We start from the raw sequence: 19256 nt of genomic DNA on the forward strand, positions 1-19256 counted from the left end.
GGGGGGGGGGGGGAGGCAGAATTAGCCCTTCTTTATATATCATAAGGGAACATGAAAGAGCACAAATCCAATTCTACTTTCCTTTTTAGGTCACCTTTAATGAGCCAATAATCCTGCCAACGCTTTTCCCACGCCCATGCATCCTTCCCGGTGAGGTCCTCCTTTGAGCTTGAAGTTAAAAGGTTCCTGAGGTTCCACTTGGAGTGCACTAATAAAGGCATTAATAAGTCTACCCAACTTTTTGCTTCATTTGATATCAGCCCATTCGCAACTGCTGTTATGGGAAAAAGTTCATCTGTAAGTGATTAATCACCGCTGCTGTTGCAGTCTGACACAACTACCTTGGGAAGGTGTACGATTGTACGTTTTGCTTATTAGTTTGGATTACGTACTGCAGTAGGTGATATTTTACACTGCTCGACTTCAATTCCTGAAAGACCTTGGAGTCTTTTTATAGTTACAAATTCTAGGTGAAAATTTTTCTTCGATCTTTAAACAGAGGCAGCAGCTTCTAGAAGTATTTGCACTGGATGGCTTGCTCCACTGGGATTTCTCGAGTGCAGTGGTCATTCAAATGTTTGCTCTTGAGAGGATAGCGTTGTACGTTGGTGTATTATTATCATAAGAGTTGTTTTTTTCATTTAAAGGAAGTGGAGAGATATTTGTTGGTATTTGACCTACTTCTGGGTACTGCAGTGTTCTGTCAGGTTTTAATTGGGAGATTTTTTCCATCTGTTTGCTCTCCAAAGAGCATATCCTTCTATCAGATTTGCAGGTAGCCGTTATCTTCTCTCTGTATGCAAGTTTTTAGCTTTATCACAAGGGAAATTGGTACGGATAAGAGCTGGTATACAGCCGGCACTCACACCTCTGCTCCCAAGGCAGAGGCGTGCACAGTGGCTGCTCATGTGCTGGCGGTGGCATGGCAGCTGACAGCCCACCTTTAATCCCATGGAGCTCTTTGTAGATTATCAGCAAGCGCAGTAATTAATGTTAACATGCTGGAGGACCTTGTTCAGATTTAAAGTTCTTCTGGGCAGGAACCATTGTTAGTTTTCTATTTTGGTACAGGACCTAGCAGTACGGCAGCTCAGACCTACCAGGACTTCTGAATGTGGCTGCAATAACTATTGCCAAGGTAACTGTAAAACTACACAGCTTGATCCTGATAATATTCCTTTCAAGGCATTATTGACTTTGAAGTCTAGTGACAGCTGAAATACCCAAGCTGCTAACTATTTTATTGGGGATAAAAGCACACAGAAATAGCAAAGTTCCTTTTTGTGTAGGCTCTCACTTGCGTATGGGAGGAAGATGCAGGTATGTGTCTGGGTTGAGTCTGTGAAAGCACTGCGGTCTTTTGCCCTCCAACTGCCTCTGTTTGCATACAGGATTATTGATTGTTATTGGAAATAATGGATGATAGCTCGTTATAGCTTTTGAGTGGTGTACAAAGTGCTCTTGTTCCTCTCCTGGTAGAGCAGCACCTACAATGCTACTTCTCCAGCTTGCTTAGGTGCTTTGTTGCGTAGGTTGAAGATTTTGGTTTTGCTCACAAACTGTACGGGCTACACGTGAACACAGTGGTATTTCTGTTTTCCCAGCCTGCATTTTAAAAAACAGCAACCTGGTGAATTACCTTTTCCTTTTCCAGACACGCGGAGTCAAGCACTCCGAGATTTGTTTGTAGAAAGATGATTGGTGTCTGCAGATGACTCTGCAGATGTTTGCAGATGGCTATGCTGGGACTCTAGCTCCAGTGAGGGGCTTTAATGCTGGTTTTAATATTTTAAAAATGTGGGTTTCTTCCTTGGTGAGAGAGGTAATACAATTAGCGAGAGAGAGATGTTGCAGGTATGAGGCCAAGAGCTTTCTTACCTCTTCGTTTGCAGAAAATGACATCACATCACTTTTAGCTGCTGAAATGTTTGGCTATAAATTGATAGATGCTGCAACCTAGGCCATAGAGGAGAAAATACCTTCTTTTCAGGTTCTGTGCTGGTACAGTATGTTCTGTTTGGCAGAACAAAATAATAGTGGTTCATTATGCACCAGCGGTGTTTTTTCCTGGAATTGTTGGCTAATGAAGAAAACTACACCCATTTTGTTCAGAACAAAATTGTAAGAGCTGATGTGAAAGCTGCTTTGACCCATGGCAACTGCACAATTAATTCAAAGTTGAAAAGTGTGGAGTGTCTTTAACAGTGGTATCGCAGATCCTTTGCTAGTTCTGAGCAGAAGGAACAATGCATAGGGGGGAAAAGGCACAAGGAGAGCTCTGTCATCTGGGACACGCCAGCTCCCATTCTGCAGCAGTATTTCTTGAACGACTGGATTAAGAACTTTCCATTATTAACATCCCAGTTTCCGAACAGCTTTGCCCCTGCGCACCTACCTTGCTTCTGGGGTGTCTCCGGAACACAAGAGCTGGTGATGTGGTAAGGCCACTCCTTCCAAAAACCACTTAGGAAGAGAACACCAAGCAGATGGCATCTGTCTTTTACATGGCATAGCAAGAATTTACCAAATTCGGATGGGACAGGAGAGGTGCTTTTTAGCAAGCCTGCGTACAGCCCGGGAGGCGTTATGGGATGGCTGTCAGGAGCTGCTGCTCTGCAGCAGCACTGTCACAGCCCACAGCCCTCTGCTCACCTCTGCTTCTGCTTCCCAGTGCCGCTGCTCCCTGCTGAATGATTTCCATGGCGCTGGCAATTCTTTTATCCAACATTTTCAACCTGCACACTGTTGATGTACTCTAAACCCATCTTTTTTTTTTTTTGTCTCCTTTTTTGACCTCTTTACTCAGTGCATCTTTCTTGCCAGGGCTATCGTGTTCTGTGGTGTGCTCAGGGAAACGTGTATTTGTGTTTCTGCGCAGCATGCTTCTCGCTGTCCCCAGCCTGCGGCAAGGAGGATGCGCTTGGCTGTTATAGTACGGCAAGTTAGATGCTTCTGGCCAAACAAACAACAGAAACATGCACACCCCCCAGAATAAAAGTGTCTTTTTGAACTAAATTACATTTAACCTCAAACGCGACGATTGGTTTTATGAAGGAAACACACTGATCTGTGTAAGGGTTTTATGGCATGATGCAGTTCTATCACGAGCGAAGTGCTTAACTAGAGCACAAGTCTGATGGGGAGCGGCTGGGGGAGCTGGGGGTGTTCAACCTGGAGAAGAGGAGGCTGAGGGGAGACCTGATCGCTCTCTACAATGACCTGAAAGGAGGGGGTAGCCAGATGGAGGTCGGACTCTTCTCCCAAGTCATGAGCAATAGGACAAGAGGAAACAGCCTCAAGTTGCACCAGGGGAGGTTTAGATTGGATATTGGGAAGAATTTCTTCACTAAAAGGGTTGTCAAGCACTGGAACAGGCTGCCCAGGGAAGCAGTGGAGTCACCGTCCCTGGAGGTATTTAAAAGATGTGTAGATATGGTGCTTAGGGACATGGCTTAGTGGTGGACTTGGCAGTGCTAGGTTTATGGTTGAACTCGATGATCTTAAAGGTCCTTTTCCGACCTAAACGATTCTATGATTCTAAGGGTTTTCTCTCCTAGCAGGGTATTTCTTCCAACTCCTCTGCCCTGCACGTTGCACCAATCGCTTCTATGTTTTCACAATGGTGAAACAAGTCTTGCCGTGCGCCCAGGTTGGGCTGATTTTGTTGTTGGCACTGCATGTCTGTAACCGAGACTCGTCCTTTCTGCCAATTTACAACGTGGACATGTTGTTGAAGGCATGGGGATTAATTGGCTGAGTGGGGTAAGAGGAGGTAAGAGCCAGGTGATTGCTCAGCACACAAAGCAGCAGTCATTGCACGCTGACCGCTTACGCGTTGTCAGACATTTCGTGGGTGCTGTAACCTAGATGAATCGCCATGGCCAGCTTTCCAGGAACGTGAGCTGGTGGGCTTAGGAGTTCCTAGAAGGATCTCCCATTTCTGTAGGGTACGTAGGATGGAAGTCAGCACAAAGATGCTCGAGGGGAACGACTGGACTATTTGGCAAAGCAGTCTGGTGTAACTAAAGCAGAAGTGGGGATTGATAGCCCAGCATTGTATTATAATTGACAGGTAGGGCAAAGGTGGGCTCTGAAGGGTCTTGAAGGTGAAGAAGTAGTTTGTGTTACTGTTTGATGTTTTGAAGGAAGGGGAGCCAGCGCAGGCACAGAAAACTTGGGGGAATGGTCTTCTGAGGCTGGTGTGCATGCAAAAGCCATAAGGAGAGCTGCACGACAGCAGTGGCCTGGTTTGACTTTTGGTAGAGCTGGCAAAGACCTGGACTTTGAAGCGCCAGCTGGGAAGGGGTGATGGGTACACCTGGATCAAAGACAGGCTCTGTGCCACTGCCCTGAGGGATGGGAAGAGCATTCAACAGCAACAGAGAAGGTTATTCATGCCACTCAAGGTAGTGGCACTTCCCTGAGTTTGCAGATATGTTCCTGCTGCAGGGGATCCCATCGATGGCAAGCTGGGTATCGGGTCCCCACTTGGAGTGGGGTTCCCGGGCTTAGCTTGAAACAAAGGGAAGGCTTTAAGAGGCACACATCAGGTGCAGCCGTTTAACTGGCATACTAACACCCTCTGAAGCTAGCATCTGCTCGGGAAACTCTCTACCTCTTCTGGTTGGGAAGGAGGAGAAGAGTTCAGTCCATTAACAGACTTAATGAGGTGGATGTGTTCCTCTGCACGGGCAGGGCTGAAATAGGAAGGGTGGTTAGAGCTGATGACTTGTGTGGAGGCCGTTTGCTTCACCTTCTCCTTCACACAAGGAGCAAGCCATGGACACGCCAGAGCTGTCTTGAGGGCACATGTAACTGGATTTTGAACGTTTGCAGATTCTATGGCCTGTGGTGTTCTGTTAGCTGGGCACAACTCACTTTGTACAAGGCTTTTTCGAGGCAGAGGGATGCCCTGCTGAAGCAAAGCCTGCTCTATCCCCAGGCAAAGTAAGCACGTAGTCTCAGCTGTGTTGTGTGTTGTAGTTTGAATCTGTGGATGAGGAGCCCTGAAAAAGACACCTCTGTTAAGTGCTTTACTGCTGGAGTGAAAAGCAGTTTCTGGGAGTTCTGGCTTGATTAAATTAAATTAGCTTTATTTTTTTTGCTTTCCCAAAGTAATGTACAAACAAGCGTGAATATTTGTTCCTTTGTGGTCAGTGGTTTCTGAGTGCATGCACACATCGCTCGATCTGCAGCTCTGAGCTGCCGTCAGTCTCGCGTCCAGGCTGTCCTCCATGATCTCCGCAGGTGCTGGCTCCTCTGCACACGTACATCACAGGAAAGGGGGGGGCAATGTGTCTGTGTCCCCTCTTTTTTTTTTTTCTTTTCTCTTCCCCCCCCCACTTCCATTCTTGATTTCTTTTTTTCTCCGTGCATTCTCTGGGAAGTGATCAGACTTTGTTCGGCAAGCAGCACACTGCAGCCACTGCCATCTCCTGTGCCCGAGCTCTGCCATCTCCGGTGTCAATCAGACATCTTGCACCTCTTTGTTGGAAGGGCCTGAGACTGAGCAGGATTTGTGCCGCTGAAATCCATGCGCAGACTGGTGTGATCCGCTGGAGCGGACTGGTAACATGTATGGTCAGTTAGAAAATAGAGTGTCCAAGATGTACAGAAATACTAAATTGTCCTGGGTTGGAATGAAGTTGGTAACAATCAGGGCTTGTTTATCATTTCAGTACTATATATATATATATGCAAAGTAGTCTTTTAAAGTGGGATTTGTACTTGAGCACCATGTTCTTTGGAAATAAGTACAAAGATGAGTAATTGTACGATTCCAGTGAATGAATTCATTTACCTCTTTTAATCAATCTCTGCAGAATGGAAATGAGATACACAGAGCGGAAGGGAAAAGGAAAGAAAGGAAAGTGTGGATAAAAGATTTTAAAATAGTTGAGTGTTTGGCTATTTAAGTCATAAAAATCCCAAGATTTGTGTCTCCCAAATGCATCTCTGTTTCAAGAGAATGGTTGAAAATACTGATGTGTTACAGAGACCTGTAACTATCCAAAATAATCTACATTTAAGGGGAAGGAGAATTAAAAATAACCTTGCTTCTTGAATAACTGAAGTAAATGAGCACTCAGGGATTAAAAAAAAAAGTGTAAAAAGACCCCAGAAATCCTTTAAGATTTGCTTAAAGTTGCCATGATGCAACACAGCTCTTAGGAGAATTTGTTTGCTCTTTTTTTCTAAAATGAGGTAAAATGTGCAAAAATTTCACTATTCACAAGAAATCATCATCAGGTAACTTAATTGATAGCGAGGGAGTCTTGTTTTCTGTGTTTTTAACAATTTCCACTTCATCATGAGCAAACAATCTTGAGGCAAATACCACAACTGTGTGGTGCATGTTCCTCTTTCGACTTTGTCATCGAACCAAGAGCATGGCCATTACGTGCGTCTGTTTGAAAAGTGTGTTGCTGCTAGGGACTGCATACTGGTGTGAGGTCCAGCTGCTATTATTTGAAAATTTATTTCATGTTTTTACTTAACAGGTTGGGATAGCGGCAATAATAGTTCCAAAGCAAAAGCAAGCCAAGAAATGCATTCAGAAACTAGTTCTTCATCGAATGAAAGAAGTCCTCTCTTCCCAAGGTAAAGTTGTTAAATCCTGTAATGCTTCTGTAGAATGAGAAACACCGACAGAAAATGACTGAAGTTCCAATTATTTTATTTTTTTACTTGATCTAGGGTTAAGGTTGGTATTTATGTTTATCTAATAAAACATCTTAAACTTTGGTATACCTTAGAAAATATTTGTACCAAAGCCAAGTATTGTTTTGCAGCTGTTGTTTTCTCATTTTCAGACTCAATTGACATCTCAGTGAACCACAAATTAGCGTGTACAGCTGCTCTCAGTAGGGCTACTCAGGGGCCAGACAATAGGAGTTGTCAGGAGAGAGGCAGACATAAAACATAAAGTCTTCAAGAAATAAAGTGGTGGGTTTCTTCTCCCTGTATCCGAGATGTAAACTAGCTGTAACTGGATAATGCTTTTCAGAGGCTTGGGGTTTGGAGGGTTTTTTTTTTATATTTGATACTGGGGTATTTATAACATGCCTGCCTTGCTTTCAAACCGAGTATGTTTGTTTAATGGCCTCACATGTACCTAAAGGTTTTTTTTTTAAACAAAAAGTTGGGTTTGTGGGTTTGTTTTTATTAAACTGCAGCAGTTCCCTTTGGGTCCCTGAGCACTTCTGTTGGATGTTCCTTGTATTCTTCATTGGCATGTAACGGTAATCAAACAGCAGCAATCAAATTAATGGTCAAGAAGCAGCAGAAAATAGGCTCTAACACAGCCATCTCATGAAATATTGGCTGAGCTTTAGATCTTTATCTGCTCTTATTAGAACAGCCCAGCAAGTGGGTGCTGCTGCTACGCGGCTCCTGGTCTGAAAACTGCCATCGATAGCACTTGGGATGAGACTTGAAAGCATTTTGATAAATTTTTAACTCCTGTTTATAGAGCGTCACTATCTTTCTGTAGCTTTTTTTAATGCTGTTATTGATGAGGTCAGTTTTGCTACGGGAGACAATTCCAGTTTTGCAAGTGGTGTTCTGCATTTTGTGTTGAAATCACAGGATTTCCGTAATTCTTCAAGTATGGCAAATAAAGACAAGCTGTAATATGATATTAATGAATGGCATTCACGCTTTTCTTTTAGGATTAATTGTTATAGTTTTATGCTCAAACTTTTATCTTTTTTTTTGTTTTTAAGTTTTCTGAAATTTTGTTTGATGTTCCAAATCTTACTACCTAATGCTATGAAATGCAAGGGTGCTCCTAGACATGGATTTTTAAATGTTAAATTTTAGTCATTCACTGAAGCCTGGGACAGCAGGAAGAGAAGGATCAGACCCTGAAGAACTTGCTTACAGGATGACTGCTAAGCATCTGAGTAAAATATGTATAATTTAAAATGAACTATTTTTTTATTTAAAAAAAACCAAGTCTCCAAGGTTTTTTTATCCCCTTGGATGTTGTGCTGCTTGCTAATAATGCGTTTGACTTCTGCATTTTTCAGATGCTATTCATGTGGCATACAGGGTTTTTGTTTGCTGTTTTTGCAAATTCTTATTTGCGATAGATTTTAAAAATCCTTCACTCTGCCCTATAATTTCACACCTTAGCAGAGAGAAGCAAGCACACTTCATGCGCTGATACATGATGCTGCTGCTTTAAAAAAAGAAAGAAAAATCTCTTGCAACGGCTTAAAGTTAGTTTTTCTAAATGAGTCAAAAATAACGCAGCCTTCTAAACATGAAGTTTATTAACACTCCTTGCTTTTGGACACTTGGCATCCGCTCCGCAGAGACGGAGAGCAGCAAAAGTAAGGAGAAAGACAGGAGAAATGGAAGGGGCGGCCAGGACGCGGTGCAATTTCTTCGCGGCTTGCATTTAAGCGCTCCACTTACTGCAGTCACTTCTCGGGCTTTATTGCTTTTACAAGTGGTCTCGAAACCCACTACTTGAGAATAAACATAACTGCGTAGCGCTGCTGTGGTACTTTTTATAAATTCTTCTTTGCTCCGTTTTGTCACTGAGCTGATGAGTGACCTCACGAAAGACCCTGCTGGACCTAAATAAAAAAAATGGCTTCCTCTGATGTCCTCCAGACAATAATTATGATGTGCCAGTTAAGCCCAAACTACAGCTGAGGGATTTTACTTTAAAGCAGAGGCTCGGGCGCAAAAATGCATTTATAGCTCTTTGTCTGGCACCTCATTATGTGTGGGCCTGATTCATTAAGTAATTGGTTTGCAGTTGTTTACATGAGTATTAAGGCTTTCTATTCAGCAGCCTTTGAGAGATACATTGTGCAAATGTTGCATGTTATGAATGCGGAATGAGGGGCAGGGGACCGGTCCTATTGGCTAAACACTGCGTTCTGTTGAAAAGCAAGAGAAAAGAGATTGGGTGCTGCTTTGCATAGCAATGACTTTCTTAATAAGCTTTACAGCTTGATACACACAAGCTATAAAAGATGCAAAGAGATACTCTTAGCACATTTATACATGCTCATTTCACTATTATGGTACTGGAGACGGGAAGAATTGAGGGCTTTCATATTCGGTTTTTCAGTGCGTGTCTTCAGTGCATGAGACTTAATAGAATCCGATGTTTATTGTATTATAAATCATGGGGAAGTAGGCAGATCTGCAACAGTTTATTATTAAAGATTCTTTCAATGTAAATCTTTTTCTGCCATTGTATTTCCTACAGCAAAATCATTTTGTGGTTGAGTGGGGATGAAAGGCATAATGTACGAAGGAGTGAGTCTTAATAGGAAGCTGCTCTCCGAGTAAAGACCACTTGTTCCCTTTTGTTCGGAGGTGCATGCCAGAGCTTCCTCCTCTCCCGCAAATACTGTCCTGCTCTCCCTTTAGCTATAAAACTACTTTTTCCTGGCTTCGTTTACTTTACCGAGGGAATATTTACAGGCACAGAGATGTAAGTTTTGTTTGAAGAGTTAGCGTTTTGCAGCAGCAAAGAGCGTGTTTAATAAATTATACAATTACTTGAGGGAAAAGGTATCAGAAGTCAGGACTGAATCTCTCCACGAGAGCAGGCAGCAGGCGATGTGTGTGGCATTTTGTGGTCCTGTAGCGATGGATGCAGCCAGTGGAGGTCACTAGCTTTCTGGGTAATTCCGAATTTTTGATGCAAGCAGTTGTTTTTGGTTTTGGTTTGGTTTTTTTTTTTTTTCTTTTGACTTGTTTGCACAGTCTCATTTCAAAATAATCTGGAGATTAAAGATGCAGTATCAACCAAGAACCAAAGAACAATTCTAATATGTCAGGACATAAACATGGTGTAAAGTATTTTTAAACTTTGATTAATCTGTCTTCTGGAAGTAATCCGGTCTGGTCTCTGAAGGCTGGGTTTTTTGGTGGTGTTTTTTTGGTTTTGTTTTTTTTTTTTTTTAGGTCAAAAGCCGCCTTTACCAAACACAGATGTAATGACATGCAAATAAAAATTGGCAGATTATAATTCATCCTCTTAATTATTCTCAAGGGCGATGTTTGTTGCCTTTGCTCTCCGTGCCGAGGCGGGCTGACCGTCGGGGGGCACTCGGGCTCTGCGCAACCGAGCGCTCCCCGCATCCCCCCACATCATCTCGCTGTTCCAAACCAGTCCTGACGCTGTTTAACTGACTGGGGGAGAAACCGCCCGGCTTGGCTGGGGCTCTGAGGAGAGATGCCAAAGGTTTGGGGCTGGGAGCAGTCGGGAGATACGTTTACCAAGAAATCCTCAGAAACCAACCCGTGGCCGATTGTTTTATCTTCCTGCCATGCTTTCACTTGTCAAATCGCTTCTGTAACAAGCTGACTGTAAATTTCAAGCACATTTTTCTGACGTTACAGGTATTTCTGGGAGCTTTGTCTCCTAAATCTTAACAGCCAGCTGTTGCAGAAATAGTAATGCTATAGTGGCCGTGCTCTACGAATATCAGTGGGGAATGGTTTGTGGGGAGAGGCAACAACATCGATCTAAATACCTTGCCTTTGCAGTATAGAGGAAATAGAGTTTCTTTTTTGTGGCGATGCCCTATGCTGTTCCAACACAGTTTCATCACAGCGCTGTGATGCAGTCTTTGTGTTAGCAGTTTCTCTAGGCAAGAATGTTTTTTTTTCTTTCTTCTTCAGTGTGATATATCTAAACAGAAAATGGTCTTAAATGTAGCTTGATACAGATCTTTGTACTCTAAAATAAAGATAATTCTATTTGCAGTGTCATTACTTAAACTCAATATTATTGCTCCAATTCTGGCATGATGAATGGATTTTTTTATTAATTTTTTTTTAGTTTACACTGACTTTCCAGGGCAAGGAATACTTCCATGATGGCCAAATCTTTAGTAAAGGATCAGCAGAAAATGATAGAGCTGTCAGGCTTCTGCAGGATCCGGCAGGAAAGTGTACGATCACGGGGGTACCCAGCTGAGACCGTCACATCGGAGGCACTGCCACTAAGCAGCCTGGCTTGCTTCCTACCACAAGGCTTTTAGATGTTTTCAAAAAATGCTTTTTTTCAAGATGGATCTGTGACTCCACATCTTCACATAGTGCTGGGAAGAAGCTTCATCGCCTCTCTCCGTGAGGGCTAATAAGCACCACACTGCGAAAAAGAAACGCTGGATTTGTTTTGCGTGGCGTGCTGCCTCAGCAATGCGTGTGCAGGACAGAGGCATGCAGGCTTCAAGCCTCTGAGAAGATTAGCTGGAGTATGGATGTTCCTGAGGCTGCTGCACTTTGCATTTTGTTTGTTTTTCTGATAAAACCTGGCTTTTGGGTGGTGTGGTTTTGTTTTTTTTTCTCTTGATGTTTGGGTGGATTTTTTTGGTTTGGTTTTTGGTTTTGTGGTTTTTTTTTTTTTTTTTTTTCCCCTTGATGTTTGAGTAGTTTTCTTTGTGTTGGGGTGTTTTGGTTTTTTTTGGCAATTGGATGTCTTTTTTTTTCTCTTTGTGCTTGGGTGTCTTTTTTCACTTGACACTAAAACATAGAGGTTCAACAGGTGCTTTAGCAAAAAGATACTCATGCTAAAGTAAACATTTTCTGCTGTTTTTCAGTGAGCCACCTCTATTATCTTGGCTCTTGTTGGTCTGGTATTTTCCTCTTAATATTAATTTTCTTTACGGGGAGGGGGGGAATTTCTTGGAGCTTTTTCATTTCTTATTGTTGCAGCATCTTCAATACAAAAAGCCTATTTCATCAGAGTAAAGGAGAGATTAAAAGGCCCTTTGAAGTTACACTGGTTTGGGGTTTTTTCTTTGTTAGAGCCTGGGTTCAGTTTGGAATTATTTTAGGGAAGCAAATGTGTAAATGGATATCGAAGGGTCACCACGGGAAATTAGTCGAGTCAATGAAACTGGCCTTATTTTATTTATACTCCTAAAATTTCTCTGCGGAGGTCTGGTTATTGTGTGCTCGGTATACCAGATGATAACTTTCATGATTGCATTTGCTGATTTCTGAATACAAATGTTTTGCAACGTAGAGGTCATCTTGCATCTTCTCAGCCTTGACTAACACTTCAGACATAATTCAAGAATTTTATCCCCTGTTACAAAGCTACCTTGTAGCATTTTTCGAGGTTCGGTTTGGCGGAGCTGCCACTTCCGATCTGGCCTTTCTGATGTCCTAGTTCCATTTTCTGTACCTCCCCAGGCAATTCTCTGTGCTGACAGCTTTCATGCCAAGCTTTGCTGTGACACCCTGTTCCCCGTTTCTCTCTGGACTGGTGTGCCATGCTAACGCCCAGCTCCCAGGGTGCAGCACCACAGCTCTGTGCTGTTCTGCGAGTGAATCCCATTTTACAGGCGGTGGGTTCACTGTGGGAGGACAAACACCACCAAATGGATGGATTTTGGTGGAATACAACACCTGTCTTTCCCCTTTTCCTATCAGTGTTGACCTTTTTCTTCATGGGAAACTGGAGCAGAAGAGGGAAGGTTTCCAGTCCTTCCTACAACCACGGCGGTCCTTGTCCACCGCAACTTCTCTGTGAGACCACTGGCCTTCAGCCAGACCTGGAGCATCTCGTAGTGCTTCAAATTGTGCAAGACGACCAAGCTGCCCGAGACCTGAGCAGTCCTCCACGTTGTGCATGGCTAGCCTCGGCACAGCGAAGGCTCTGGGCCCAAATGGCCAACCCTCTCCTGTTTGATCTTTGGGCTTGAACCACGGAGAGAAGCGGAGCAAAAACTCACTTCTAGAGACCTCCTGGCATGGCTGAATAACGAAACCCTGTACGCTTCCCTTCTTAACGAAGCGGCAGGCGCTGGAAGCGGTAGCTGCCTGATCTTGTTTTACCGAACTACTTGAAGATAAAATGGTTCTTGTGCAGTCTGCCACAGAAGTCACCTCTCAATTTGTAGCTCAGCAACAAGTGGTTTCTCGCTCTACATCCAGGGGAGAAACTATGCAGCCGCCAGAGTTGCAGCCTCTTGAGCACATTTTTACGGGCTAAGCCTGGGACACGTGGAGCACCTCCTGGGAAATGCCGAGGGTCATGAAATCTCACCAAAGTGAGCAAGAGTTAAGGGCATTCAGCATATTGCAGGACTTGACGCAGAGGCTCTGACTTAAAATACTCATCGGCAAATACTGTTGAGTAAATGTATTTGAACGAGAAGTTGAAGTGTAATGCAGCGTAGGGTTTGACTCTGGATAAAAGGGAAGGGCATTTGGATGGCATGCTAACAAAAAGTCAGATAAACATTTGAGGGCTAATGTTTTAAAGTTTGGGGTTTTTTTACTTAAATAATAAGTTAATAATTAGTTATGTCACTGTTAGTATTCTAGTAGTACCCTTACTTGTTACTAGTACTTAAGCCTCAGTTTGGTATCTTGGTTGAACTTTGGCTGTATTTAATATTCTATTTCTGGGAATTTTTTGTGTATCTCCAAAGAGGGAGGCTGTGTGCTAATGGCATTCACAGCTTGTAGGAAAGGAACACGATTTAAACAGCATGAGCTTTCTTTTAAATAAAAGTTTCTCTAACATAGGTAACTGCAACCTAATGAAACTTCCCCCTGCTTTAAGTTTAGCTTTCCAGCTGCAATCCCAAATTCTTACTGAATACAGTGGTGTAAGACCAGCAATGAATAATCTCTGCGCTTTTTTTGTATCTCCTTCACAAATGCCTCCACAATAGTAGTTAAAAGTCGTCTTTAAGCAATTACACATTAGCTGCCGCGTCTTTAAATGAAACGCAGGAAGTTGTATGAAATTTTTGACAGCTGATTGAGTCCTGTTTTGACTGTGGCAACAGCTTCAAATTGCAACTTGACATTTCCTTATATTTTACTAATTCACACAGCAACGTCACAAATATCTCCTATTTGATCTTCCTTATTAAAATTGGCCGAAGCTTTATTTTTAGAGCTTATTGCAGGATTGTTAATATAACAGTTAATTCTCCTACATCATTGCCCCTATGTGATTATTTCACAGCACCAACACAATACACACGCTACACACAAAAGATCAAAATGATTCCAGCTTGTTTGAGAGATTCAAAAGGGCCTGTGATGCTCTAGACACAAGAGCAGTCATTTAACAGCACAGAATCGCAACTGCATATACATCAAGGTAGATCAAAGGCAGCTGGGCGATTGCACATTTACATAGGGACCGGGATGATGCTATGGGAACCCAGGAGCTGGCCTGGAGGAGTACATGGGCAGGAAGGGGAATAAGGATGTTCAGTGAGCATCAGTGGGGGGTGCTTTTATTTGTGTTTGGATTTTTTTTTTTTTCCCCCTTTACTTTCTTTGCATTATCTGAAAGGCTGCAAAAGATAGACAGAGCTCTGATCCTTTGTACCCTTAATCCAGCACTGGTGTAAATCGGCACCGTTACCAAGGAATGACTCCAGTTCACGCTGCCTGAACATCTGGACCACTGTCCCTGCTGCATGTTAATTTCTCCACCCTCTAAAAGATGTAAAGGTGAAGAAACCCTTGATACAATAGTTATTTTGAAAAAAACAACTAGTTACGGAAGTTACTGATATTTCTTTTTAAACCATCTCACAGTTGTGGGTTTTTTTAAAGTTGACTTACATTCTTTTAATTTTGTGATATCGTGCTGATGATTTGAAATCTATCTCTTTTACAGGGCTGAAACCAGGAAGGGAACGGTAACTGCTATAAAATCCAAAGGTAAGAAACAAATGTCCTGCTACTTAAAATCAAAGTCTTTAGATGTAATATATTGTCAAAAACCTCCAAGAACAACATTACGGAACTGTATAAAATATGGGCATAAGGAGATGGGAAAGCATGGAAGTTCCCTGTCCCAACACAGGAGCCAGCAAATAGTTGACAATGACAAATTCAGGACCCGAGAGGATGTATTTCATAGTGCATATGGTGTGGAAGGAGTAGTGATCTTTGCTTCAGGGTTTTAAATCAAACAGTAGCGAATAGCAGGTAGGAGAAGACCTAGAGAAGAAAAAATCTGATATTTTCTTGATCTTCCCTTTGAAATAGGGGTTGCAGAAGCGGGTGGGCAGCAACGCGTGTGTTTGCACACCTACAGTAGGCAGGCGCACAAAGATGCCTGCGTGCCCACATGTGTGCATCTGGAACAGTTTTTTTTATCACGAGCAAGCAGGCTTTCTTTTAAATTGGTATTTGGGCCCTGTATGTTTTCCTTTTCCCCTGCATTTCATTTTTCTCTCTTAACCACCACAAGGACGGCTGGTGTCTGAAGTCACCTCTAACGGAGCCTCTCGTAAGTGAAGTCAGCGCTGGGAGCTCTTTGCCTTGGAGCTCAGCTTTAGGTGGTACACAGTCCAAAACGTGTTGTAGAGGTGTGGCATCCGAGCTGATTTGAGGATGCCGTAAACGGTGGCTGCTTCGGTGCCATTTGAAAGGCTTTCACACATCCCCAGCCCGTTTCCTTCTCTGCTGGGGAGTTTCTTTTTTTTGGGGGAGCCTTTCAATGTGTTCAGCTTCTTCCCAGATGTTCAGTGTTGGAGCAAGCACAGGGTGCAGCCAGTGCTGCTCTGATGTTCCCGACTGAGTGCAAACCTGCCGTCCAGGGGGCCGTGGATATAGGATAAAAGATGCAGCTGCTGCATTTGTAGATAAGATGTTTATATAGCTTGTGCCATCAAAAGCCCTGAATGCATTAACAGTGCCTCAGTCAAACACGAGCCGAAATTTGTCTGAGGTACGACAGCCTTCCTCTCTCCTGCCGCCTGACTCCCACTTTCTGAGTCTTTTTGCCTCATTTGGGGCATCGGGGTTATTGCACTGACTTTGGACAAAGAGCAGCCCTCTGGAAGCGGTTGGGAACAGGCAGACAGTGCAGTGCTGTGAGTGACTGTGGGCTTGACTTAACGCTTCCCCTTGTGCCATGCTTTGTGGGGTGGTTGGTTGATTGTTTTTTTGTGGGTCAAATGAATTTACATATTGCAGAATCTCTCAGGCACTCAGAATTTAAATGTGATTCTGTTTATTTCAGTGAAATTGTTTGCTAATTCCCAGAGCTGTTTGTTAAAGCCATGCAGTTCTTTGAAGTCAGTCTTGCCTGTATTTGATCCTCTCTCAAAGCGGCGATTTTTTGTTTCTGACGTCATTGCCATTTTTATGCCAACTCCGTGATGTCATGGTCCGACTGTGACTTCACTGCAGGGTCAAGTAGAGAGAGAAAGTGGTACATAATAGACAAAGCCGTAATTCAGGCAGCAGCTGGTCAAGTAAATTGCTTGGAGTGGAAATGTTCTGTCAAGCTACCTTGAGGAACAATGAAGTGGGACCTCTGAATGAGCCCACTGTTTGGCCACAGCAGCTCCGTTATTGGAGCCCACGATGTGCCCACAGCACGCTCCGTCAGAAACGCACACCTAGGTCTTGCGGTCTTCAAAACTCCGACCTTCCCTATAAGCCGTGGTGTCTAGCTGCCTCAGGAGGGCTGTAAAATGATCATGTTTGTGACAGAAATGACATAAACATGGAAAAGATTTTATAATTTTTTTTTTCTCCTCACCCTCAGCTTTCTGGGGCGAATCTGATGACAGCAGCTCCGAGATTGAGGCTGCTTTGCGCCCACAAACTCACAGCACAGAAGCAGACGAATTTGATGACTTCTATGATTAAGATTTCCCTCGCTTGCTTTTGGGAAGAGATAAAGAATGTCATCTTGCACATATTGAGAGTGCCGCTGTCTAAAGTGCAGCTTTATAGTCAAAGAAAATTTAAATATGAAATAAATACTACTCTGTACTATACACAGCCTCCTTGTTTGTGTGCTTTCTCTTAACTGCCAAGTGGTTGTTTTTTTTTTCCCTGATCTGACAGTAATCCTGCTCCATGAGACTCTGCCCTTTTTGTGATGTATTTGTTTTCAGGAATAAATGAAGATACGTCCCAAGATGTCTGCTTGCTCCGAGATGCTCATCTCTGAGCATTATCACCTCAGAGGGTTGGGGCTGTCTATAAAACCACCACCTCCTCAGGCAGGGAGCTGGGTCCCTAGGTCTAGTGTCCCGTTTTGGTATTTAATGGCCAGATCAGCCTGGCTGCTGCTTTTGTTGCATGGTGAATGCAAAGACCATCCTCTTCTGATGCTCATCTGTATTCTAATATTTTGACTACAGAGCTAGATGTGGTTTTGAAAAAAGGAAGCAAGCATTCTGGGTATGCATACATATGCTACTCGGGGTGGGCTGGCATGTTTGATCTTTATCTTCTTCTGCAACAGATCAAGAAGAAGAAATGCATAAAACGTACATTTCTAATTCAGCACATTTTGGAATAGAGCAGCATTTACATGTGGCGAGCCCCAGTGATTTTTCTGCTTTTCCTTGCTTTGTAAAATCCATGCTGGTATTGCTGTGTGGACATCACAGTAATTGGATGACTCTAGGAGCTTCATGCATTTTTAATTTTCTTCTTTTAATTCCTTTTATCTAAAATTAAGTTCATTAAACATGAGATTTTCTTTCGAAGGGAGAAACCAGGGGACATATTTAAAAAAAAATCTGTTCATAATTATGATAAGTTCAAAAGCAAAAAACAGCACCCCAATTAAACTCCACTGCAAAGCAGTACTGCAGCTTTGAATACAGGCACCAATCTTTGGACCCAGTCCATCAAAAACAATTTAAAAATGGTAACAATATTCAATTTAATAAAAAGAGCGTGTAGTCTGAGACAAGCTCAAGAATATGAAATAAAGGCTTGAAAATGAGAAGAAACCCTTAGTACAGATGTCTGCTGGCTTGCCTTATCGCATGGGTTTCAGTCCAACGTTGGAATGGTGCAGAGTTGAGTGTTGCAACCATTGGAAATCAGCTGCGTGAAGGAGTGTATGACCAGGGCTGATGTCATGTGAGACAGCTGGACTCGACTAAAGCTGGGCTTTACTGAAGGCTTTAATGTCCTCCCCTGCTGGGCCGAGGTTTCTGTGCCCGTTCGGCCATGGGCTATTTTGGATTAAGGCTCTTGTGATCCCTCCCTTCAGAGGCTGGCTAGCTGATACAGCCTTGGCCAGAAAACCAGCAAAGATCCTTCTGCCCTGCCCAATTTTTACCACGCTGGCTCCCTGTGTCCCGTGGGACCACTGCCCCACAGAGAAGCCCCTGTGCTGTGCGATGGGCAAGTTGGTCAAGGGATGGGAGATGCATGGAGAGGAGGAGGAGAGGTGAAGGCAGCCCACAGGGACCAAAGATCTGCTTCCTAAAGCAGCAATTCCCACGTGCCAGATGGTGGTGTAGCTGTGCCAGGCTGCTGGAGAGGGTGGCACAGCTCCAAACACTGGAGATCAAAGCCACGAGGGTCAAGGGTGGGGGGGGGATCACAAGACTATCTTGCAAATTGTGACACTTGAAAACAAATTCTGCAATGTGATGGTGATATGACCAGAAGGGCTAGCACCCTGTCACGCTGCTGGTTTTGGTGGACCACCAGGTAGGTTTAGGGGCTTCTCAATAATCTTCTCCTAGGAGCATGTTGGAGGCTTATTTTCCTTAATTTGCTGTCTGCTGCAGGCTCAGTGTCACCCAAGAGACCTATATCAAAACCAAGGTCTGAACTCAGCCTCCAAGGGCTGGTGCCTGGGTCATCGCGCCTTGCTGCTGCTTTCTGATCATCCCGAAGCCACAGTAATTCATCCCTCATGGTCCTAGCCATCTGGTAAATATAATCTCACCAGTATGTCACACCACAGACAGGCTATTGCGACGTGGTTTTCTTCAGTGAATGTCAGACCAAGGTTCATCTGGAAAAAGTCCCTCTAGCAGCCCGCGCTGCTAAGTAACATCGCATCAAATCCGTGGTGCCTTTGTAGTTTTAAGCTCTTCCTGAGTGATTCAGGGTTCTTGATGTCAGCCCACTTTATATCTCCTTGCGTGATACAAGGCGCCCATCACCAGTCTTTGGTGCTTTCCATTCCCTCAGTCCAGCTCAGCCACAGACATGCAACTCATGACAGATGACAGATGGCTTTGGGAGCTTCTGCTAAGGCAATCTCTCTCTTTTGGGGTTTAAGCGATAGCTGAGTTCCTCCAGAGCATTATTTATTATACTCTTATTGTGCACAGACTCATTAGATGCAAAACATTCTGCCAGTCAATTTTATTCTGCTCCTTCACAGCTGTCATACTGGCAGCCGAAGATGATGACAGATGATGGTGATGGACAGGGGGACTGTAATCAATACAGCCGTAACAGATTTAAATCAGCATGCCACTCATCTATGGAAAATACTGTAACGAAAAGTCTTCCCATATTCCTGC

General features: G+C 43.5%; 1 protein-coding gene across 1 annotated transcript in view; it reads left to right on the forward strand.

The window, feature by feature from the left end:
• The window catches only part of KIZ (kizuna centrosomal protein), a 46510-nt gene extending 29893 nt beyond the window's left edge, over nt 1–16617 (forward strand). The window contains exons 11-13 of the mRNA XM_009701715.1: nt 6501–6600; nt 14630–14673; nt 16514–16617. Coding sequence (XP_009700017.1) covers nt 6501–6600; nt 14630–14673; nt 16514–16617 — 248 coding nt within the window. The remainder of the gene's footprint in view (nt 1–6500; nt 6601–14629; nt 14674–16513) is intronic.
• Nucleotides 16618–19256: the final 2639 nt, after the last annotated feature.

The sequence above is a fragment of the Cariama cristata genome, unplaced genomic scaffold (genome assembly GCF_000690535.1).
Source record: "Cariama cristata isolate BGI_N322 unplaced genomic scaffold, ASM69053v1 scaffold24096, whole genome shotgun sequence".
Classification (NCBI taxonomy): domain Eukaryota; kingdom Metazoa; phylum Chordata; class Aves; order Cariamiformes; family Cariamidae; genus Cariama; species Cariama cristata.